This window comes from Neolamprologus multifasciatus, chromosome 5, assembly GCF_963576455.1.
Source record: "Neolamprologus multifasciatus chromosome 5, fNeoMul1.2, whole genome shotgun sequence".
Taxonomy (NCBI): domain Eukaryota; kingdom Metazoa; phylum Chordata; class Actinopteri; order Cichliformes; family Cichlidae; genus Neolamprologus; species Neolamprologus multifasciatus.
Window position 1 is genome coordinate 39,796 of NC_140443.1, and position 24,265 is coordinate 64,060.

General features: G+C 45.6%; 2 protein-coding genes across 5 annotated transcripts in view; one reads left to right on the forward strand and one right to left on the reverse strand.

The window, feature by feature from the left end:
* The first annotated feature begins 1,131 nt into the window (after window positions 1–1,131).
* ddx27 (DEAD (Asp-Glu-Ala-Asp) box polypeptide 27) lies at window positions 1,132–13,877 on the forward strand. Of its 2 annotated transcripts, none has more exons than XM_085160702.1 (21): window positions 1,132–1,327; window positions 2,598–2,741; window positions 2,844–2,903; window positions 3,111–3,273; window positions 3,427–3,479; window positions 3,553–3,639; window positions 3,716–3,821; window positions 3,903–4,076; window positions 4,166–4,316; window positions 4,396–4,495; window positions 4,570–4,711; window positions 4,785–4,938; window positions 5,402–5,483; window positions 5,705–5,882; window positions 5,976–6,082; window positions 6,178–6,274; window positions 8,316–8,407; window positions 8,481–8,601; window positions 8,680–8,776; window positions 8,851–8,910; window positions 8,988–13,877. In XM_085160702.1, the coding sequence occupies exons 1-21, from the start codon at window positions 1,244–1,246 to the stop codon at window positions 9,001–9,003; spliced, it is 2,268 nt and encodes a 755-aa protein (XP_085016828.1). In that variant the 5' UTR covers window positions 1,132–1,243; the 3' UTR covers window positions 9,004–13,877. The 2 variants fall into 2 exon arrangements, with proteins under 2 accessions (XP_085016828.1, XP_085016829.1); XM_085160703.1 differs by having other exon boundaries at window positions 8,683–8,776.
* Window positions 9,024–24,265, reverse strand: part of kcnq2b (potassium voltage-gated channel, KQT-like subfamily, member 2b) — a 37,338-nt gene continuing 22,096 nt past the window's right edge. For 2 of the 3 annotated variants that reach the window (XM_085160700.1, XM_085160699.1), the window contains exons 14-19: window positions 20,111–20,158; window positions 19,623–19,731; window positions 17,808–17,939; window positions 17,617–17,737; window positions 17,352–17,527; window positions 9,024–16,617 (exon numbers count right to left, since the gene is read on the reverse strand). In XM_085160700.1, the coding sequence (XP_085016826.1) occupies window positions 15,984–16,617; window positions 17,352–17,527; window positions 17,617–17,737; window positions 17,808–17,939; window positions 19,623–19,731; window positions 20,111–20,158 (1,220 nt within the window). In that variant the 3' untranslated portion in view covers window positions 9,024–15,983. The remainder of the gene's footprint in view (window positions 16,618–17,351; window positions 17,528–17,616; window positions 17,738–17,807; window positions 17,940–19,622; window positions 19,732–20,110; window positions 20,159–24,265) is intronic. The other variant, XM_085160701.1, reaches the window with a different exon arrangement.

A 24,265-nucleotide genomic window follows, 5' to 3' on the forward strand; every position in this document is an offset into this window, starting at 1 on the left:
GTCATGTTATGTTCAGACCGTCCTCCCTTTAATGATCTTCAGCTGCTTCCCTCAGGTCGTTGGTATAAAGTGCCTGCAGTGAAGACATAGAGTGTCCTTTGTACCTGCTGCTATTATCATGGTTAACAACACTAAACCATGAGTGTTGTTGCCGTTGCACTTTGTTGATAACATTTGGGCCGTCCTCTCTGGGGGGGGTTTTCCTGTGAGTTGTGCTTGTTTACTTTTATCTGTGTGTGGACAAACTGCAAATCAATTTCCCACTGGGGACAATAAAGTTACCATTGACCACTGACCAATCTGTTGGGTTGCCAACACATAGGCAGACAACCATTCACATTCACACCTATGGGCAATTTAGAGTCACCAGTTAACCTAACCCCACTAACTACACGTGTTTGGACTGCCGGCGGAAGCTGGAGTACTCGCAGAGAACCCATGCAGACACTTTTCATCATCAAAACAGTCAAGCTTTCCTGATGTGACTGAGATTTTCAGCTTCAATGAGATGAAGTGTAATATTTAATGGAGGATAACCTGCGATATAAAAAGCAAAATCAGAGAAAATTTGGGATTAATGCGAGCACACTGAAGGATTCACAAAGGCCAAAGAATAAAATTATAAAGAGAACCATGGAGTTCAATAATATCTACATTCTTTATAGCTGCTCTCCCTACTTTGCACATGTTCAAATCAGCTAAGCCTCTCTGACTCTGAGCTGTCTCTCTGATGGACTCATTTCTAATCCTGTCCAACCCCTCTCAGTTCCAGTGAACATCTGGATCATCTTCAGCTCTGCCACCACCATCTCCAAACCATCCATCACAGAATCCAAGACAGTCAGGTGTTAATGATGATGTTAAGCTGCTCAGCGGCAGATTTAAATAATCCAAGACATTCATTCATTTGAGTGCAGGCGTACAATAATCCAGTGTGATGGTTGGAGGCTCATTTGGAAAAATCTACCACTTCTGGCTTTAACACCCTTATTTACGTATTGTTTGAATGGGACGCTGTGACGTGTGCTTTCTGAAGCACCGTCAGCTGTATTACGCTGGCTGTAGTTTTACGCTCGAGCTGACGGGGGCAGCAGTGCGCCTCAGAAGTGCCGGAAAGCCTGGCTAAGGAAGAAGAAGTCAACCGGAAACAAACGATTGCGTTTCCTGTTTTCATCAACACACACGTGTGTGGCTGTGTGGACGACGTCTTCAGAATCCGTTCAGACCCGGACATCGGACCACCATGTTGGAGCAGCTCGGTCTGATCGGGACAATCCGGGACGAGGATCCGAGTCCCGACGAGGCGGAGACCGAATCCGAGCAAGAGGTGAGTCGGATCCGGGACCAGAGCCCATCCGCTGGTGTTGGTGTGAATAATTTTCGGTGAGGTTCAGCGGCTCGCTGTCATTTCCTGCGGACTGTCCCGAAGAACAAACATTATCTGACACTGAAATCAATGGGATTAGTTACCGCTCACTGCAGAAGCTTCAAGTTCACCGTAACATCGGGCCCGTGGGACCTGGTGTTGGACCTGGTGTTGGACCTGGTGTTGGACCGGTCCCACAGAGCATCGCACAGCTGAGTGTAAACTGAGGAGAGCTGAGTGCAGCAATGGCCACTAATGCAGCATCGCCTCTCCCGGTCAGTCATAAACACATAAGCAATGAAGCCAACTATGAATCCAAAACCAAACGGGGGTTAAAGGTCAGAGGTGAGCGGGGTCTCTGTGTGCGGGGGCTTCTCCCTTTGATGTTTGGTGGTTTCAGCTGCGGGCAGTGTTGGGGAGTAACGGAGTACATGTACCGCCGTTACGTGTTTAAAATACAAAATATGAGTAACTGTATTCCGTTACAGTTACCGTTTAAAAAGGTGGTATTTAGAATACAGTTACTTTGTTGAAATAAAGGATTACAGGCGGTCTTTTGCCTGTAATCCGGCTGTGCTCTCTCTGTTTTTGGTTTCCACGCCGATGGAAACCCAAACAAAACACGCATTAAGAGGCTCTGATGTCTCACCTCTACTTGCAGCCGCATAATGACGTGAAGAAATATTTTTAAAATGATTTAATATGAAGGCAACAGGCAGAGAGTTACAGGCATCGCCCTAAAGCATGCAGCCTGATGGGCAGTGTAGTCCGTGCTGCAGGGAGGATGGACCCGTGATGTGTCTGTGAGCGAGGGAGGGAGAAAAAGGAAAAGTACGAGCTGTCATCGAGCAGAAACTGGAGCTGGAAGCATGTAAATATAATAATAACCACTGCAGCCAAACAGAGAGCCTGACCAGCCCAGCTGTAAGTAAGCTGTTAAGACTCGACTGTACACTGTTCGTGTTTTGACCAAGCGTCAGATCTCACTGCTCAGCAGGTCTGGATCTTAAAGGCTGTGTCTGCAGTATCGGCTGCTGTGGTGATATAAAGAAGCGTGCTGTGAACTCCTCTCATAATGCTGAAATTACAGAATTAAACCTGAAGTTACCTGATGTTGCATCTGTATGCAGTTTCTATGGAAATGCCACCGTCTGCGAGGTTTATTGCTGAAGGGTTACTGGGAGGGGTCACTCACCTGTCGTCTGCCTTACCTGTGCTGTGTCTGTTCCAGGAGGAGCCGATCGTGCTGAAGAAGAAGAAGAAGAGTCGCGGGTCGAGAGATTTTAACTGTGGCTTTGAGTTTGGAGAGAGAGACGGGCCGAGCCACGACGATGACTGGGCGATGGCCGATGTCATGAAGCAGCTCAAGAAGAAGGTAGAGAACAACCACAGTTACTTCATCACACACATGGAACAGCGGGAAGAGCATAACGCTCTCCACCTGTGTTTGTTCTCACGTTCTGCGTTCTGTCTGCAGAGAACCTTGACAACTCTGGACCAGAAAATAGAGAAAATCCGCCGAAAGAGGAAAGCTGAGGTGAGTGTGAGGCTAACGAGCCTGAAGGTTGGAGTAGGTTCTCTTTAGAACATGAAACCTTGTTTCATGTGGAATATGACAGCATGAAGTCACATGACAGAAATACCCACAGTGCTTTGCAGTAGTAAATCTTGCACAGGTTAAGCAGAAAAGCACAGGTGAGTTGACCCTGGTATCAGTCTGTTTTCTGTGCGTTTTTACCTTCAGGAGAAATCATCTCAGAGTGACGCTGCTGAAGCTTCATCAGAGAACCACCAGGAGGAGGATGTGAAACCTCCAGCTGGAGAGACAGATGCTAGTGATGAGGACGAAGATGAGGACGAAGATGAGGAGTTTGGCTCGAGCGACGAGGAAGTTTTGACCAAATCAGGTAAGAAACATGTTTTTAAATCTAGCAGGAAGAATTCTTTCAGACGTTATTGTTTGTGACTAAAGTTTGAGCCTGAGACGATGAGTGGCGCTCTGATACAGTTGTTAATACTGTCAGCGAAGTTTGGTTTTTTTACTTCCTGTTTCCTGTCAGACACGCTCAGAGACAAGGAACGACGGGGGAAGAAGAGGAAGGTGGCAGAGGAGGTGAGGAACACAACAGGGTAAATTCCCGTGTTCGTGTCGCGGGTTACATGTTAACAGCCATCGTTGTGTCCAGGCAGCAGAGTCGTTCTATGAAGACGCGTCGCAGTACGATGACCGACTGACTTTCGATGACATGAATCTGTCCAGGCCGATCCTGAAGGTAAGACCAGCACGTCGGCTCAGACCTGGACGTCTGCTGCTGTGTGACTCGTCTGAGTAAACTCGTGTTCCTGCAGGCCGTCACTGCTCTGGGCTTTAAGCAGCCCACTCCCATCCAGAAGGCCTGCGTCCCTGTCGGTCTGCTGGGCAAAGACCTCTGTGCCTGTGCTGCTACTGGGACAGGTAACACTGGGTCCCGTTTATCATACTGGGTCCAGTTGATCTCAGTTTAATTGGACACGTGAATTCCTCTTTCCTGTGCAGGGAAGACAGCAGCCTTCATGTTGCCTGTGCTGGAGCGATTGGTTTACAAGCCCAGGACCTCCCAGGTGACCCGCGTCTTGGTTCTGGTTCCCACCAGAGAGCTGGGGATCCAGGTTCACTCTGTTGCCCGTCAACTCGCCCAGTTCACGTCTATCACCACCTGCCTGGCTGTTGGTGCGTCTATTTGTGTTCGATCTGACTCCGTCTGACTCTGGACCCGGTCCGATTCAGACTTGGTCTCATCTGTGTTGATTTGTCTTCAGGTGGGTTGGACCTGAAGTCTCAGGAGGCAGCTTTGCGGGCTGGCCCGGACATCCTAATAGCGACGCCTGGTCGGCTGATTGATCACCTTCACAACACGCCGAGCTTTGAGCTGACGCACATCGAGATCCTGATCCTGGACGAGGCCGACAGGTAAAAGCGACGGGGGAATCCGTCACACCAGAAACCAGAATCTGCCGAGACACTTACCTGTTGTGTGTGGTTCCCTCAGGATGCTCGACGAGTACTTCGAGGAGCAGATGAAAGAGATCATCAGGTTGTGTTCCTACAACAGACAGACCATGCTGTTCTCTGCGACCATGACAGAGGAGGTATGCATGCTCGACCATGTGTGCTGCTGTATCATTGGATCACCGAGTGACTGTCCCGTGACGCGTGTTTTCAGGTCAAAGACTTGGCAGCGGTGTCACTGAAGCAGCCAGTCAGGATCTTTGTCAACAGCAACACTGACGTGGCGCCGTTCCTGCGGCAGGAGTTCGTCCGAATCCGACCTCACAGAGAAGGAGACCGCGAGGCCGTGGTAGCTGGTAGGTACTCGTGATGCTGCAGTAACATGGAGGTACCAGTGACTACAGTTGTACCTGTGTTTGTGTTTCTCAGCTCTGCTGACTCGGACGTTCCAGGATCACGTCATGGTGTTCACTCAGACGAGGAAACAGGCCCACAGACTGCATATCCTGTTGGGACTGATGGGATTGAAGGTTGGAGAACTGCACGGAGAACTGAGTCAGAACCAACGACTGGAGAACCTCAGGTACACATAACCCAGAGATTAGAGAACCTCAGGTGCACGCACCACGGAGATTAGAGAATAAGTTGCCCTCCATGTTAGAACGGCCCCACACTTGATATTTTTAAATCACTTTAAAGAACACACTTTTTCTCCAAAGTGTTTTAGGAGTGGTACCAGACTTTTTGGTCGCTTCTTTATTTTGTTAATTTTATTTATTGTCTGTTTTATTCGTGTTTTACTACTAATTTTATTTATCTTTTACCTTGGGCGCGTTACCTCTTATTTATGTGTTTGTATGTGTAAAAACCACATCCAATACAGCCGTCGTTCTCACAACATCACACTACTGATTTTCCCAAACCTTCGGTCAACCGTGTCGACTTTGAAGTGCTCTGTAAGAAAAGAAGCTACGCTCAGAGCTATAAATTGGAGAAACTCGGGTTAGAATGAGGAACTTTGCTCTTGTCATGTTGTTGTTTTGCAGGCGTTTCAAAGATGAACAGATTGATATCTTGGTGGCAACAGATGTGGCAGCCAGAGGTTTGGACATCGATGGAGTCAAAACAGTGAGTGTTATGGCGGGGTTACCATGGTGACGTTCCTACAACCACTGAAAGATGAAGACAGAATTCGATGGTTTAATGAAATATGGTCACAAAAGAAGAAGAAAAGTCACATGACACAAACGTTTCTCCCCCTTGTTCTTCAAACTGTTACCATGGTAACCAGAGTAAACAGAAGCGTTAAAGCTGCTTTTTAAAACGTGTTTTGCTCGCCTGTCCCTCAGGTGATAAACTTCACCATGCCCGGCACGGTCAAGCATTACGTGCACCGCGTGGGGCGGACTGCGAGAGCGGGCCGATCGGGGCGTTCGGTGTCTCTCGTCGGAGAGTCCGAGAGGAAGATGCTGAAAGAGGTCGTGAAGTCAGCCAAGAGCACCGTGAAGGCTCGCGTTCTGCCGCCAGGTAAACAATCCTAAACTGTGAGCAGGTGGCCCAGGTGAGGAGTGTCCTCCAGGTGAGAGACCCGTCACTGAAATGTGTATTCGTGTCATTCAGAAGTCATCCTGAAGTTTAGAGACCTGATCGCCAAACTGGAGACAGACGTGGAAGCTGTGATGAAGCTGGAGCGAGAGGAACGAGAGCTGGCTGCGTCTGAGGCCAAGGTACACCTGGATACCTGTTTTTAATTTAAAAGCAAAGAGCTGAACAGCAACAAACAGGATTTATTTAAACCATGTGTGTGTTTGTCTGTGTGTAGCTGAGTGTGGCTCAGAGGCGTCTCACTGACTCCGCCTCCTCTGATCAGTCACAGCGGGTTTGGTTTCAGACCCAACAGGAAAGGAAACAGAGCCGCAGTAAGTACTAATTCACACTCTGTAGTATGTCGTAAGCACTGTGTGATTGTGGGTCGTCCTTCGTTCAGTGTTGACGGCTGACCAGGAAGTAGTAGTGCTGTCACAGTACTCGGATGTTAAACTCGATCCTGTTATCAAAGGAGAGTGAAGAGCTCTAATGGGCGATCGTGGCTCAAAGAGTCGCCAGTTCGTCTTGTAACCGGAAGGTTAACGGTGTCAGTCATTGTGTCCTTGGGCAAGACACTTCACCTGCCGCCTACTGGTGATGGCCAGAGCCTCCACCAGTGTGTGAATGAATAGTGGACTAAAAGGTCATTAAGATAAGATGGGGCCTGATTATTTAAGACCTTGTATGTGAGGAGCAGGATTTTGAATTCTGGATTTAACAGGAAGCCAAAACAGGAGAAATCTGCTCTCTCTTTCTAGTCCCTGTCAGGACTCTTGCTGCAGCATTTTGGATTAGCTGAAGGCTTTTCAGGGAGTTTTTAGGACTTCCTGATAATAATGAATTACAGTCGTCCAGCCTGGAAGTAATAAATGCATGAACTAGTTTTTCAGCGTCACTCTGAGACAGGATATTTCTAACTTTAGAGATGTTGCACAAATGGAAGAACGCAGTCTTACATATTTGTTTAATATGTGCGTTGAAGGACATGTCCTGGTCAAAAATGACTCCAAGGTTCCTCACAGTGTTACTGGAGGCCAAGGTAATGCCATCCAGAGTAAGAATCTGCTTAGATACCATATTTCTAAGATTTTCAGCGCCGAGTACAATGACCTCAGTTTTATCTGAGTTAAGAAGCAGCACAGTACCTGTAATACCTACAGCATGTTCTAATCGCTCTAATAGGATATTATGGTCGACAGTATCGAACGCTGCACTGAGGTCTAGCAGGACAAGCACAGAGATGAGTCCACTGTCAGAGGCCATAAGAAGATCATTTGTAACCTTCACTAAAGCTGTTTCTGTGCTGTGATGAACTCTGAAACCTGACTGACACTCTTCAAATAAACCATTCCTCTGCAGATGATCTGTTAGCTGTTTGACAACTACTCTTTCAAGGATGTTTGATATAAAGGAAGGTTGGAGATTGGCCTATAATTAGCTAAGACTGCTGGGTCTAGAGATGCTTTTTGAGTAAAGGTTTAACTACAGCCAGCTTGAAGGCCTGTGGTACATAGCTGATTATTAGAGATAGTTGATCATATTTAAGAAGCTTTTTTGACTGGACTCTCACACAAATGCAAAACAGAAGATGAAGCATTCTCATCCCCAACGCGTAATACCGACGATTTGTCCTAAAGCATCTCATAGTAACGCTTCCGTGTCCTTATGATATGTTCCAGATTTTCCATTGAATCCAACAGAATTCCACTCACAGCAGTAACACACAGTCCAGCCGTTTATTCCAGCCCTAACCTTAACCGTGTGAAACCTTTACATCTATGGATTCATTCCAAATGGCTCTCATGGAGCCAAACACGTAACATACTGAGGATTTGTCACATAGCATCGGTGTGTTACGAGCTGGGATGAGAACGTGTTGATCTCGCCTTTGGCTTCACCTGCATTACGACGGTGCCGAGGTAGGCCTCCCCAGCAGGATTAGTTTGCGTCGGGAGCACGCGCTGGGCGCTCCAAATCACGGACAGTGTGACAGTTGTTTTTGTTTTTAAGATAACAGAAATTGTCAGCCAGCATTTTTTCCCCGACTGCTGAGGACAGTCTGCTGGGCGAGAGCTAACAGTAGCTACAGTACTCCTCCAGAGCTATACTGAAACTAGCACCACTAACAGCGGGCTGGGAGGTCAGTTTATGATCATTAATATGCAAACGGTCATGATCATTGATCAACACCTGCTGATCATTGATCAATGTCCATGAGTACCACTCACAGAGTGGGGAATGGCTGCACAGCATTGCTGACAGATGGACCCTTAGGCCCAATGGGCAATTATAGTATCAGTTCATATAGTTAATATATCAGAGTATTGATTAGTACAGTGGAGTCCCTTTGTGTAACGGTAGTACTTTGTTCAGTGTCCAAGGCTCTGCAGGAGTTTGATCTCGCCGTTAGAGGGAAGAAGAAGAGAGAGAAGTTCCTGAAGGACGGCAGGAAAAAGGAGCTGACGGTAAAAAACGATCCAGCATTAATCAGTACTCACCTCCGATCAATCACCTGCTTACCTGTTACCTGTCTGTCAGTCTGAGGAGCGTGCTCAGTTTGAGATTTTGAAGGCCCAGATGTTTGCTGAGCGAGCAGCCAAAAGAGAGCGCCGACCGAAGAGGGCAAGGGCGATGCCAGAGGATGAAGCGCCAACTAAAGGTATGTGATGCTGTAAACACGCTAACAAACACACTACCCCTGATAATGTCCTCGCTCTCACCAATCCTCTGTGTGCAGCAGCCAATCAGAAAGCAGGAAAAGGAGGCAAGAAGTCGGTGTTTGACAAAGAGCTGACAAACACCAGCAGCAAGGCCCTGAAGCAGTACCGAGCAGGGTACGTACAGGTAGCCAGCTGTCTCGCCGTCTGTCCATCTGTCCCGTCTGTCTCACCGTCTCTCTCCCTTACAGACCGGCCTTTGCAGACAGGAAGCGTCTGGGTGTGGACAGGAAGCGACCTGGCAGTTCCAGGTAAGTTTCACCTGTTCTCTGGTGTGACACTGACCTGAATGAGGTAAAGATGGCTGACACTCTGCTCTATCTGCCAGGTTCAGGAGGAAGTGACAGAGCACGCAGGAAACGCCTTGTTTTTTTTCTATTTGTTTATTACAGTAGTTTTAAATAAAGTTTCAATGTGTATTAAACCCATTGTGTTTGTTTTTTTATCTCTGGGTCATTCGGACGGGCACAAAACGAACCAAACTAAAGGTCACATGACAAAATGTGAAAAATGAAACGTAAACTGGAAGCTGAGGAAGAACGGGCGAGGTGCGGGCAGATCAGCTGACCTCAGCACACCAATGGAAGTCTGTTGTATGGCAGGTTTTCATTGGCTGAATACTGAGCAATGGCAGCAGGTGGCTGTGGTTCAGAAGTTAAAGCGGGTCAGCTGCCACTTCAAAGACTGCCTGCTCCAGTCCGCAGGCGGCGTCCGCAGGCGGGCGTCCACAGGCCAGATATTGAAGCACAGACCACTTCTAACAGAAGGGAACAGAAGCAGTTTGGACGCAGAGGACCAGAGGAGGGCGCTACAGCAGGAGAGCGCTAACAGTTATCAGCTGAATTTTTTAACCACCGTTGGTTTAAAGTGGAACATTAAAACACTCGACTGCTAACTAGCTGCTCCTTACAGTCGGTTTCGTTCAGACTGCGTCCGAGCTCGCGGCGCTCCTGAAGTGATCTGTGCATTTGAGCCGATATGATGTCCGGCCTCAGTTTGTGTGAAAGTCACAGAGAAGACTGGAGACGCTCTGGTCTCGTGGAAGCGTTCAGTGTGCAGACGTGCGGCCGTCTGCAGAAACAATATGAAATGGTGAGTTTTGAGGTTGTCTTCAAACAAGTGCATCCAGGAAATAGGTGTTTAGTAATGAATATTTTATATTTATGAAAAAAACCTTCATGCAGGAAAAGTAGCAAAATAAAAATAAGACATGGACACTTTTGGCCATGAACAAGCTGAAGGGATGGTGATTTTTTTAACAAACCCGGAGTGTTAAACACTGAGAAACATGTTTATTTCTCATCAGCATCAATAGTAACAAAAACGCAATTTAGTTTTCGCTGTCAAAGTCAATTTAACTGACGTGTATCCAGTTATTGTGGAGGTCACAATATGGCGCTCCCCAGTGGCTGCAGCCAGGTACTCTTGGGGCAAATAGGCAGACTTTTATTTTGATAGGTTTAGTTTGGTTTCCTGAAGTAATTCCTTACTGCCCCCTGTTGGTTGGATTAATTTCATCTAAGAAAACATGAAGGGCCAGATTTACTAAGAGCTGTAGCACCATGCACATTTTTGACATTGTATTCTGCAGCATTCTAGTATTACAACAACTTCAAAGGATAAAACAGGGGTCAGTCCTCGAGGGACGCTGTCCTGAAACTTTTCCTTGTGTAAAGTTGCAGCCTGGATAAAATTAGTAGGTCATTAGCAAGACCCTATAGCACTTCACTGCATGCTGAGGTGGCAATTCAGCCATTTGATTCATATTACAGCAGCTCATGAGTGAATGAACATGGTGCAATAAAAGTACTGTTAGGAGTACATTTTTCCAAACATGTCTGTGAAGGTTCTCAGTCATCCAGGTCATCGTAGTCTAAGGAGCTTAGAAAGAAAAGCGTCTGGACTTCTTTAAGTTGCTTGAAGACGTTTCACCTTCATCCGAGAAGCTTCTTCAGTTCTAAGGTCAAATGATGGAGAGTCCCAGATATAAACCTAGTGGGAGTGTCCCCCCACAGAGGGACAAAAGGACCCCCTGCTGATCCTCTAATCGCCTGAGCCAAGGTGTGAAACTGGGTGTGGGTCCCAATCAGCCAGAGTTTCGGGTGAGTTCATTGTGAAACCTGGCCCCACCTTATCATGTGATTTCCTGAGGTCAGATGGCCCAGGATGTGAGTGGGCGTTAAGGCGTCTGGGGAGGGAACTCAAAACTGGATTATAGATGGCAGAGAGTTGGTGTCGTAAACCACCGCCTCTGTTCAAAGATGGTTGCACACAGTGGACATAGATGCTTCTTTCACTCCTCTTTCAAACCATCTGTCCTCTCTGTCCAAAATGTGAACATTGGCATCCTCAAAGAGTGACCTTTGACCTTTAGATGCAGATGGACAGCTGAGTCTTGTCCTGTGGAGGTGGCTCTTCTGTGTTGTGCCATGCGCTTGTGAAGTGGCTGTTTGGTCTCTCCGATGTAGAGGTCTGGGCATTCCTCGCTGCACTGTACAGCGAACAGCACATTGTTAAGTCTGTGTTTTGGAGTTTTGTTTTTCGGGTGAACCAGTTTGTGTCTGAGCGTGTTGCTGGGTCTGAAGTACACCGGGATGTCATGCTTGGAGAAAACTCTCCTGAGTTTCTCTGATACACCGGCTACAGAGGGGATGACAATGTTGTTGCGTCTGTCCTTCTTATCCTCCCTCGCTGGTGTCAGATCTTCTTTTCTGTGCCTCTTTGCAGACTTTATAAACACCCAATTACTTGAGTAGGTAGGGTTAGAGGTTGCCACTTCAGCATGCAGTCAAGTTCTATAATCTTGCTAATAACCTACTAATTTTATTCAGGTGTGTTGTAACAAGGACACATGGAAAAGTTTAGGACAATGGCCCTCAAGGACTGGAGTAGGAGACCCCTGCTCTATAAACATTGCAATGTTAGAAGAAATTCATCCTCAAAAATGCACTGAGAAGAAAAATGGAGTGGAAGTGATGATAACCTGGTCCTGGTGTTTCTAAGGAACCAAAGGAAGAAACAGATTCTGGTTCATTCTGAGGAGAAGGCAGCAGCAGGGGGGATTTCCTGGTTTGATCCAGGAGCTGAAGCTTACAGACTTATTTCAGGATGTCAGGGGGCAGAGCTGGGACCACAACTGAGGAGGCAGAGGAATCAGCTCCAGACTTTTGAGGGACTGTGCAGATCAACTCTGTGAGGTCATCTTTAACCTCAGTCTCAGCCTGGAGAGGGTCTCCATTCTGTGGAAGACCTCTTGTTTGGTGCCTGTCCCAAAGACAACGCAACCCAAGGAGCCAAACCACTTCAGACTCGTTGCCCTGACTTCACACCTGATGAAGACCATGGAGAGGATCATACTACACCACTTTCACCCACCAGTCGGGAGAGATCTAGACCCGCTGCAGTTTGCCTACCAGCCTAACATCGGGGTGGATGACGCGGTCACCTACCTGCTGCATCGGGCCTTCTCTCACCTGGAGAGCGCCAGATGCACTGTGAGAGTCATGTTTTTTGATTTTTACCAGTGCCTTCAATACAATCCAACCCTCAGTGCTAAGGGAGAAGATGCAGGGATTGGTGGGAATGGACCACCAGCTGTCCTCGTGGATTATTGACGACCTCACCAGAAGACCCCAGTATGTGAGGCTTTGTCTGAGGTGGTAGTCTGTAGCACGGGGGCCCCATAAGGAACAGTACTCGCCCCTTTAATCTTCACCCTGTACACTGCGGACTTCAGTTATAACACGGACACTTGCCATCTCCAGAAGTTCTCAGACAACACTGACATTGTGGACTGTCCGCTGGAGAACATCGAGCAGGTTGGGGAGGAGAGGATGTTGTCTAAGCTAACATCCATCATGGACAACACCTCCCATCCCCTGCGTGAGACTGTACGAGCACCGAGCAGCTCGTTCAGCAGTAGACTTTTACACCCACAGCGTAGGAAGCTACCGCAGGTCATTCTTACCAGCAGCTGTCAGACTCTATAACACTCATTTTATATTAAATCTTAATATAAATGAGTAACAGTAGGTGGACATTAGGTAAGGCTGCACTTTTTGCAGCGATCTCGTATAAAAAACTATTCAGCGCGTATATAAAACAGGTCCGCGGCTCCGAACCGTAGTAAAGGACCTCTGACTAATACGGTGGGTTCGTGTCGGCTCGTAGCTGAAAACTAGCTTTACTTTGTTGTCTGGGTCAACTTTGCTAGCAGAGACAGAGAGAGGCGTTGAAAGGCTGCTCCAACAGAACTTATTGTTTCAGAGGAAAACACGAACACGGTGTACAGTCGAGTCTTAACAGCTTACTTACAACTGGGCTACACTGCTCATGAGGCTACATGCTTTATGCCTGTAACACTGAGCCTATTGCCTTCATATTAAATGAGTTTTTGAATAATAATTTTAAACAATATTTCTTCACGTCATTATGTGAGCCGCAAGTAGAGGTGACATGGGCCGCGTCACTGTTTTAAGTTAATCCAGCACTATATACCCACTTCAGCAGCTCAGGTATTTATGCATTCTATGATATTTTTGCATTTTTCATATTGTATGACAGTTTGGACCCAAGCAGCACCATCTACAATTCAGCCTGTGGTATCCTTATATAATCAATCTTTAAAAATAATGGATAAAAAATCGGTTCGGTGGCATCACTGTCACATTTTACAGAAATATAACTTACTTAGTTTTAAGAGTTTTAATCATTGGTGTTATCTTAAATTAGTTTTTAAATGTATAAATAGGATGGCCCCAGAGTGTCTCAATAGATACATTCAGAGACAAGACAGTAATCGTGTTACTAGGAGTAAGGGGAACGGCAACTGCAAGATATTATATCGCAGATCTACATTCGGTCAGTCAGCTTTTTCTATAAAGGCTGCCATCTGTGGAACTTCCAACCGATATCAAACTGATTACAGACATTCAATCTTTTACATTGAAGGTTAAAGGGAAACCAAAGTTGTAGTCATTTTATCTGATGATTTTAATTTTATTTTAAATTATTGTCTATCAATTGTAATTGTATTTATGATGTAATTTGGTTTTATGAAAATGTATGTTTTATTGTAATATGTATTTATTTAGATTGTAAGCCCAACAAGGGACAATTGTTGAAAATTAGCAGTAGCTATAAACCTGTGCGGTACATCAGTTTCATGTCTTGCACTTGAACTATGTTTAACTGCACTGTCCCTTTTAAATAAATAAATTCAAATTCAAACATTAGAGCCTCTTAATGCGTGTTTTGTTTGGGTTTCCACCGGTGTGGAAACCAAAAATAGAGAGGGCATAGCCGAACATATGAAACAGGAAAATACCGCCGTGTAATCCATTTATTTCAGCAAAGCACTCTAAATACCACCTTTTTAAACGGTAACTGTAACAGAATACAGTTACTCATATTTTGTATTTTAAATACGTAACACCAGTACATGTACTCCGTTACTCTCCAACACTGCCTGTAAAGCACTCACTAACACAACAGGAAACTGAATATCTGCTGAAACAGATCAGAGCCCCTGGAGCTGTAACCAAATTGGAAAACCTTAAAGGTTACTGGTAAGTCTCCTTAACTGAACATGCTTTCAACATTTAAGCCTTTGTGACATCAGATGACTTTTTATACTCTCATAGCATTTGAGTAATGCTTATGTTACCTTTGAGAGGCTGATAAAGTTCTGAGTGGCCTCTCCAACTGCAGTGCCTGTTTGGATGACCTGGTGGTTTATCCGGAAACTCGGCAAGATCATTTGACACGGTCAGGTACGGCCCATGAAGTCCAACTTTGTTGCGATTAAAGATTATTCCACAACTAAAACAATGCGTGAGCTGCATAGGTTTCTGGGAATGGTTGGTTATTACAGCAAATCTGCAGAAATTTCTCCTCCATAGTCCAACCATTAACCATTAACTAGTCTTAATTGCCCCTTGGGAATAATAATATAAAAAATAAAGTCTTTCTGATTCTAATCTCCTGTCCAAAGATTGATTTTGTTTGGTCAGATGAGTGTCAGGGTGCTTTTGAAAGTGCTAAATCCCTCCTTTGCCACACCCCATGCTCGCTGCACCTGAGTTGACCTGACCTTTCAAATTGGAAGTTGGGGCTGGAGCAGTCCTGGACGATGTGCAGGGTTTGGACCACCCCGTTTGCTATTTCTCCTGCAAGTTTAACAAAAATCAGCTCAATTATTCCACTATTGAAAAGGAAACTATGGGTTTGTTGTTGGCTGTTCAGCACCTCCAAGTTTACCTGCAGTCCAGTATTTTGCCTATCGTTGTGCACACTGATCGTTTTCCTTTCACGTATATTCAACCACAACCAGGGCCTCATGTGACAGGCTCTGCTGACGCAGGAATACACTCTAGTCATTCGACATAAAAAGGGAACTGAAAATATTCTGGCTGATGACTTTTTCAGGTTGTATGATTTTGGTTTTTGTTTTTCATAAGCTGAAAAACACTAAAATTTAAGTTTTCAGCAATGCTTACCATATTTAGAGAGCCCGATTGGCAGCAAGCATTAAAAGTAACCTTCCCCTGATGTCTACTCTGAAATCACAGCAGGTCTATGAAGCATGGAGTTACTGGAAGATTATGTCTTATTTATTATCTTTCAAAATACATAAGCATGTGTGTTAGCACTGACCTCAGTCCATACAGTCTTCCACAAACACCTGGGGAAAAACAATAACCTGCTAAAGATTACATGTAGTAGATGAGCAGATGCAAGCTGATAGTGTCACAGTAAGAAGATGCTCCAGTGACCGAGTCACATTTAGTTAAATAACCAGAATATTAAAAAACATATAAACAGAGTTCATGGATACTGCTGCAGCCTCTAGAAAGCAGAATAAGATACAGATCCCATACATAGCCAAAGTTACCTGAAAGCTCGTGGTTCCCCTGAAAGTTAAAACCCGGCAGCTCCGGATCTACTTCCTAAATTTTGGACAGGAAGTAGATGAACAAACAGCAGTCTGGTCCATCTTTCCAACTTTTCTTTGTTTAAACGATTAACAAATGTATTGGTGAGCTGAGATTATGTGATAGCATTATTTTATACATAGAAACAAGCAACCAATCAGGTGAAAGCATGTCCCAGCAGTGTGCCAGTTGGTGACAGCGTGGACAGATGTTTGCTGTGCAGAATCTGTCACGTAAATCGTACCATCATGGGTGCGGCTGCTGAGCTCTGTACATAACAATCCTTTGCTGTGAGCCTCCAGCTGGTGGTTTAAATCTTCATGTTTACTTTTTATTCACATTTTGATGAATTTAAATGTTCTGCTGGTTGTGACTCTGGATTTCTCGCAGCTTCATTTGGTTCCAGTCCAGGCCCGGTCCGAGTGCGGCGACGGGGCACAGAGCTCGGAGTCAGAGTCTGACTCCCCCTCAGCGATGTAGGACCGGACGGCGGTGCAGCAGGCAGCTCCTCCCCCACCATGGCGATCTCCCAGGTTGTTGGAGGAGTAGAATCCATTGTTGAGGAAGTCCAGGTTGTCTCTGGACTGGGAGATGGAGAAGCCACTGAAAGAACGCTCCAGCTCCTCGTGGTCCACCGATGGAATGGAGATAGAGGTGTCACTGTCAGGCTTCCCCTCCTCGCCTCCTCCTCCCATCCCATTGGACCCCTCTCCTGCCCTCTCCTGTTTCTCCGCCCCCCCTCGGTCTCCGGTGCTGTGACGGTTCGATCGGTTCCCACTGTGTCTCTCCCCAGATGGAGGAGGGGGCAGTCGAACCAGTGACCCATCCCCCACCGGACTTGGAGTATTACCCTGGCTACGATGAGGAGGGGGCGGAGCCTGCTGGTGGAGCTGGGAGCTGATGGGCTGCCAGGAGGTGGAGGGAGGACATGTGGGGGCATTGTAGTTCCTGTGTCCGGTGGAACTGCTGGAGCGAACCATCTTCGTCACAACCCGAGCCTTCTCCACATGTTCACCTGGCAACCCTCTGTGCAAGATGTAAACACATTAGTAAGTAACCGCCATTTTATCAACAGGAAGTTCTGAGATTATCAAAAGGAAGTTGTTTATGAACAGCCTGAGGTCAAGTGGAAGATAACAGATTCCTTTTTGCTAAAGCATATAGTTAGGGCTGGACCAGGTGACCCTGAATTCTCCCTTAGTTATGCTGCAACAGGTGTAGGCTGCCGGGGATTCCCATGATGCACTGGGTGTTTCTTCTTCACTCACTATGTGTTAACAGACCTCTCTGCACTGAATCATATCTGTTATTAACCTCTGTCTCTCTTCCACAGCATGTCTTTATCCTGTCTTCTTTCTCTCACCCCAACCAATCACAGCAGATGTCCCCGCCCCTCCCTGAGCCTGGTTCTGCTGGAGGTTTCTTCCTGTTAAAAGGGAGTTTTTCCTTCCCACTGTCGCCAAAGTGCTGCTCATAGGGGGTCATATGATTGTTGGGTTTTTCTCTGTATGTATTATTGTAGGATCTACTGTACAATATAAAGCACCTTGAGGCGACTGTTGTTGTGATTTGGCGCTGTATAAATAAATTGAATTGAATTGAATTGGATGGTCGGGCCTTTAGGTCAGGTTCAAGTTAGATTAAAATTGGGAAATATTTATTATATTTTTCTCATCACTACAGTGACTTTGATGACGCTACCCTTTACTTGTATTTTCATTTACATTAATGACATGATGAACGAATAAAAAGACACTGACTGCACGATCTTGGCGATGGATTGGCTCTTCTCCAGCTGATCCACTGGACTGTGATAGGGTGGTGCTGGGTCTGGCTCCTTGGATCCAAAGTAGGCGTCGGTCTCAGCCTGAGGGATTCCCATTCGCTGGATATAGATATTAACCAAAAAGTCGAGCTTTCTCTCCATGGACAGGACCTAAGTGAGAAAACACCAGCAAAACAGACTCATGTCTGAAACCATAGCAGAAAAGCCACCAGGTGTACTCTTTATAGTCTGTTGGTTACCTGCTTCTCCACCTTCCCCAGGCGTCCCATCATGCTCGGGTCTTCAGGTAGCTCCTCACTGGCTGCTTTGGGACGATCCTTATCTGCAATTGGTGTTCCTCTGCCAACGATCTGATCTACCCTGCCAGTCAGGAGACAGAGTGAGTCAAGCCATTCAAAACCTCATAAAGTCTTACCTCACGCAGTTTTACCTAGACTGGAGGTTCTTGATACGGGCGAGCATGTCCAGGTGTCCGGCTGAATACTGTTCAATCACATCCATGACATCGTAGGGACGAAGACTTTCCTTAAACTTCCTCTTGGATACCATGAAGCGCATGATGCTAAGAGAGGAAACAAGACAGCCAGCAGTCACACCACACAGACTTGTCTGAAATCAAAAAACCGACTCTGAATACTTAGAAGATATTCTGGGGCATTTCTGTACAGGGTGCTGTGTGGTTTCTCTATCCAAGTCCTGGTGACTAGTTTGAGTTGCACGCTGTTTACCGGCATGCTTTGGCATGAGTGCCTGGATTGCTAATGAGGTCAATCAAGTCTTGACCACATCCATCTACAGTCTGTGGAATGGAGATAAGGAATGGTCCATATCTCTGCTTCAGTCCTGAAAATTGTGGCTCACAGTCCTGCTGATAAGCTCTGGGCTCAGGGTCACCACAATGGAGAAAAATGTTAAAAGTAACGGTTTCAGCTTGGCCCAAAGATGAAGACCAGATCAAATCTACAAAGAGCAGGCAAAGACTGTTTCGTTCTCTGACAGTCGAGTCAACCAGAACTTTGAAGGGTTATCTTTAAAAACGTCAGCGATACCTGGGATAGAACAGTAACGTTAGGGTAGGCCACATTGTGTTCATCCTTTTATCACACTTTGTAGACATATATTATATATTCCATCCATCCATTCGCTTCCGTTTATCCTTTTCAGGAGCCTATCCCAGCTGTCTTAGGGCGAGAGGCGGGGATACCCTGGACAGGTCGCCAGTCTGTCGCAGGGCTAACACACAGAGACAGACAACCATTCGCACTCACATTCACTCCTGCATTCACACCTATGGGCAATTTAGTTTCCAATTAACCTATCCCCACTAACTGCATGTCTTTGGACTGTGGGAGAACCCACACAAACACGGGAAGAACATGCAAACTCCACACAGACAGACCCCGGCCTGATGGTGAAATTGAAGTCAGGACCTTCTTGCTGTGAGGCAACAATGCTAACCACCGTGCTGCTCCATGATATTTCTATATCTTACTACAATGTTGGTTTTATTCTGGGGGTTTTAGGAGGTGAGGTTATAGTGGGTGTAGTGTGCCTTGTAGACGGTGGGTCATGGAAGTCCCAGAGGTAGGGCCCCTCCATTCCCACATGCTCCAGGATCAAAACAAACATGGAAGCTAGCCCACAGCTTGTTTGTTTAGATGCTGTTTCTTAGTCTCTGCTCTGAAGTGAGCTGAGGGAGGTAGCATACAGCATACAGCAAACTAAGGACAGCCAACACTTCTGGACATTCAGCGTACGTCCTGAGGGAAGCTGGTTCTCTTTGAGGAGGTTTTATTTCTACTGGAGCTGCTGCATGTCTCAGAATCTATTTCTGATCCAGATTCCAGAACCAGACAGCTGGACTGCTGGAGAGCGGCTGAGGCAAGACCTGAAACTTCAGATAACTGATATGCCTGAATGCACCAACAAAAAACACATGAGAAATGATAATAACAATAATAATTGTAATGTCTTAGCAGAGGTGCTTTTATAACACAACAGAACACAGTGAAACAACATAAAGCAATGAAGCTAACTGAGGTCAGACTGACTGCTCTTACCCAACAGCTGATGGGGACCTTTGACCCTGGGGTGAGTAGAAATTGAAAAAAAAAAAAATTCAAAAAAAGAAATGAAAGTAATGTGAATAAAAACATGATTCAGTGCAGAATAAACAGCAAATAAAGGGTGAGCAAAGCGATGAATGGTGGCAGAAAAACGAATATTTGCAGGAAACTGTTCGTACCAGATGGCTCTAATGGTAACCTTTAACGCTGGGGTCAGGTCCTGAGGGACAAACTCACAGTGGCAGCTCTTGTTGTCATCAGCCATGTCTTCTCCAGGAAGGCTGGCCTCTAAAATGGCAACAAACAGAATGGATGTAATTGACCACACACACACGGGACTGCAGAACCCGTGGGACCCAACATGTCATTACAACCAGAGACCTCAAACTAGTTCACATGATGTCTGGACAACAAAAACCAAACAACTAAAACAAAACTAAAATGTTGTCACAAACACGACCTGCAGGTGGCAATACAGCCCCTCACATCATAATGCCCAACAAGACGCCACTGCGTGTAAACAAAGTAGGAAATGTGACTCGCTTTTATCCTGCTGAAACGCTCATGGTAACCAAAGCTCTGCACAGACTGAAACCCCATGTCCCTGTTTACCTCTGCCCTGATGGCCTCCCTCTGTGTATTCTGGTGTGTGTGAGTGTGTGCTGACCTGGGGAGCTCTTCTGTCTGAACTCTTCGTCCTGCATCTCTATCAGCACTACAGGAGGAAGAGGAGAGAGGAAACACCTTCATCACGGAAGATCACACTCATCATCACAGTCACCCAGAAAACCAAACAATTACCAAATTTTATACCTGCAAGTGTTAGCCTAGCTTAGCACGCACCGAATGTGCTAGCCTAGCTTAGCACGCACGAATGTGCTAGCCTAGCTTAGCACGCACCGAATGTGCTAGTCTAGGTGTCACTACCCGATCCGTACTGGAAACCCGATCGGTACCCCGCATGCGCGAAAGGTGTCTACTTCCGGTCGAAGCGTTTTACGATAGTTACGGGTCAGAGTATCTGTTAAGATGTTAAGAATAATAAGTATCTCTTAAAATGTTTCCAATAATGAAACATTTCAATATAATGTCCAAGATAGTTATGGATCTGGACTCCTTGATCCTTACTGTGCATGTGCAAAGTCGGACCGTACAAATTGGAGCTGTGTCCCAAAACGTCGGCTGCATCCTGCGGAGGCCGCATTTGAAGGCCGATTACATCACAGACAGGCGACGAAGGCTGTCCCAATTCGCCAACTCCTTCAAATGCGGCCGACAAATGCGTCCTTCATTTCCCTTCATTTTGAAGGATGGGTCGGAGTGTGTCCTTCGTGGCCCACCATATCCCAGAATTCATAGCATGGCCCAGCCAAATTTCAGCTGTTTCAATGGCGGCCGCTACTAAGTTTTAAAATTACTCTTATTATTCTTTCTGGGTCACAAAATAAACTTTTAACATATTTTCAGGCGAGAAAGTAGCTGTGTAAAATACAAATATCTGCTCAGTTTATCAAGACATTGCATATTTGCAAAAGTGTGCCGACGTTTTCGGAGACGTCTGTTACCCACCAGCTCGATAGCAAGCCGGGGGGTTCAGTGGTCACTCCAGCCGGCGAGAGCAGTGGACTCCCGGCTTCATCGTTTTCAGACCCCGCTCTTTCGCTACTCAGGTGAATCATGATATAAGTCACTCGGATAACTTAAAAATTTTATTGTTTGCCTTTTTTGTGTGTTTTATTTGTTCCGGAGTAAATCGGTTTGGCTGAGATCAAAGTTATTAGATTATTAGATTAAATAAAACTTTATTAATCCATCGAGTGGGTTCCTCCGGGATTTTCACACAGCTGAATAAATGTTAAACAGAAAACTGATTAAACAGAAGTGTGAGACGGTACACAGCTCGGGTCTACCTGATCCGTACCGCGCATGTGCAGGGGTTTTCTTCTTCTTCTGTTTGTTTAATGGCAGTTTACTCCCCAGTGTACGAGGACACCGCCACCTGCTGACCGAGCGAATGAACCCTATTGTAAACCGAATTAGCGTCATTACAAACGTGTGTTAAATTTGATTTAGTGATAATCGAGTGTGTTTATTCTTGTCTGTGTGGAGAGGATTGTTGAAATAGTGATGATGATGTCCGCTATCACTGTCAGTTGCCAGTAAACACTTAATCTGGCTGATGAATCTTCACGTGACATGTTACAAAGTCTGTGTTATTAACTCTGTAATTAGCTGCCATTCTTCTTATTTTACGGCGCTGTTGTTCAATCGGGGAACGCTCTCTGTTGAGGAGAAAAGCATGAATTTGTTTGTATACGGATTATCCATTGTTTAAATGTCCCAGTTGTCGAAAAGGAGGCAGAGCTGTTGAGAAATGCTAGGAGCTAACTGGGCGCTAACCGTATCATTCAAATATATTGAATGTCGCAATGCTGGCAAAGAGAGGAAGTGATGTAAGATTTGCGCATGTGGGGTACCGATCGGGTTTCCGGTACGGATCGGGTAGCAACACAAGCTTAGCACATCGAATGCGTTAGCCTAGCTTAGCACACATAGAATGTGTTAGCCTAGCTTAGCACACACAGAATGTGCTAGCCTAGCTTAGCACACACAGAATGTGCTAGCCCCCTAGCTTAGCACACACAGAATGTGCTAGCCTAGCTTAGCACACACAGAATGTGCTAGCCTAGCTTAGCACACACAGAATGTGCTAGCCTAGCTTAGCACATCGAATGTGTTAGCCTAGCTTAGCACACATAGAATGTGTTAGCCTAGCTTAGCACACACAGAATGTGCTAGCCTAGCTTAGCACACACAGAATGTGCTAGCCTAGCTCAGTGTGACTGGAAGATGAGGAATGCTGTGATCTGAAATGGATGCAGAGCTTAAACTTGACAGTCAGGTTGTAAGATCTAGCTTTTTTTAATGTGAGGCACTTCGTCTAAAATAGACCCTATTTTATCAAGGAAGCTTTTTGAGACAGTAATCCATGCCTTTGATACATCGAGGCTGGATTACTGTAACGCACTTTATTGTGGGGTTAGTGATGCGTCCATCAGGCGTCTGCAGGTTGCGCCTAATCCTAACCCTGCAGTGCGACGTTTAACTGGCACATAAAAATCTGAGCACATTTTTAATTAACTCCACTGGCAACCTGTGCATTTCAGGATCCTTTATAAATCTCTTAATGGCCTGACTGCCCCTCTCCCCAAAACTACTACAGCCATATACACCTGCCCGCTCCCCTAGGTCTGCCAATCAGCAGCACGTTAAGGTACCAAAGACTAAGTATAAATTTAAAGGTGGATGTGGTTGTGCTGTAGCTGCTCCAAAATTGTGGAATGATCTGCCCTCGCACGTTAGGCAGGCTTCTTCTCTTTCTGACTTTAAGACTCTTCTAAAAACACATTTTTTTATTTCAAATTGCTTTATAAAGGTGGTATGGTAAATGGACCCAACAATGGACTATGGGAAGCCCTTCGGCTCCCTTAAGGCCAAAACAGAGAGAATGAGGAGGAGCTTCTTCCCTCAGGTATCTGGTCCCTCAACCAGGTGTAGGACTGGACTCTTTCGCATTCCTGTACATCAGCAACTGTTTATTCCCACACGGTTTATTTGCACAGTTTTATAACTTCTTAAATTTGTTTATCTGCACATTCTATTTGTTTTTATTTATAATTTTTTACCTTCAATTTTACTGTAAATGTTTACATTTTAAACGTGTATATTATGCAAATTTCTGGCTAGTTTTATGTTTAGTTTTTTATGGTCGGGCATTGCACAGCAACAAGCATTTCACTGCATGTCGTACTGAGTTTGATTGTGTATGTGATAAATAAAATTTGAATGTGTAAATATTAGATGCAGAGGGAAGTTTATTTGAAGAGCAGAACCAGAGTTTTTCTATAACGCTGGAAACAGAGGGTTTACGTGAACTTTACATGAACACTGTGAACTTGAATGCTAGAAGTCTGATATCACGTCTCAGATTACAGTTCCTGAAACATCCAATAGCTAACTGCTCATTAAAGGGACGTCCACACAGGAAGAGGCTGCGCAGCCAATGGAGAACATAAATATCAAAAGCATTCAGGTAAACAATGACACGTGAAATGACTTCGAGGTGGGCGGGTCCTTTTGTTAACCGCCTAAGACCCTGACTCTTTCATGGCAGCATTTTTAATTTCTCTTTGCTATTTGGGCTGATTGGGACCTGATGAATGTAAAAACAAAGAATTACCTGATTTTTTTGTTTCTGAGAAACATGAGATCGACATAAGAGAACATTCGTTTCAAATTTCGATCGAGCAGTGGCAGTATAATGTCCTCGTAAGTGGATATCAGGCACTTGTAGAGCAACATTTAGTATTTTGGTCTAGACGACCCAAAATGTGATGTCCACATATGTGGACGCAGGTCCTAGGAGGTTAAACTGATCTCATCTTTGAGGACAGAGAGGAACCACTGACTGACACAGAAGAAGGGGGAAGTCCACCAGAGGATTATCCGACTGTCAGCTACAAATGCATCCACTGTGGGCAAGGTTTAAGAGTCTGCTCTAAATGCTGATATAAAAACCATTGAAACTGTAGCCAGAACCAGTTAAACCAGTCAGAATCATTCACACACCACCACTGATGCTCAGATGATGAGCGCGGATCAGTCACACCTCCAGTTTCCTCTCACGACCATCTCCTCTTCCCTCGTTCTTTGTTTTTCCCTCTCTCATTTGTCCTGCATGTGTCACAGTGACCTCAGGTGATGTCTAATAAAACAAAGAGCTGGGTTCCTCCACTTTTGTAGAAGAAATTATTTATTTGAC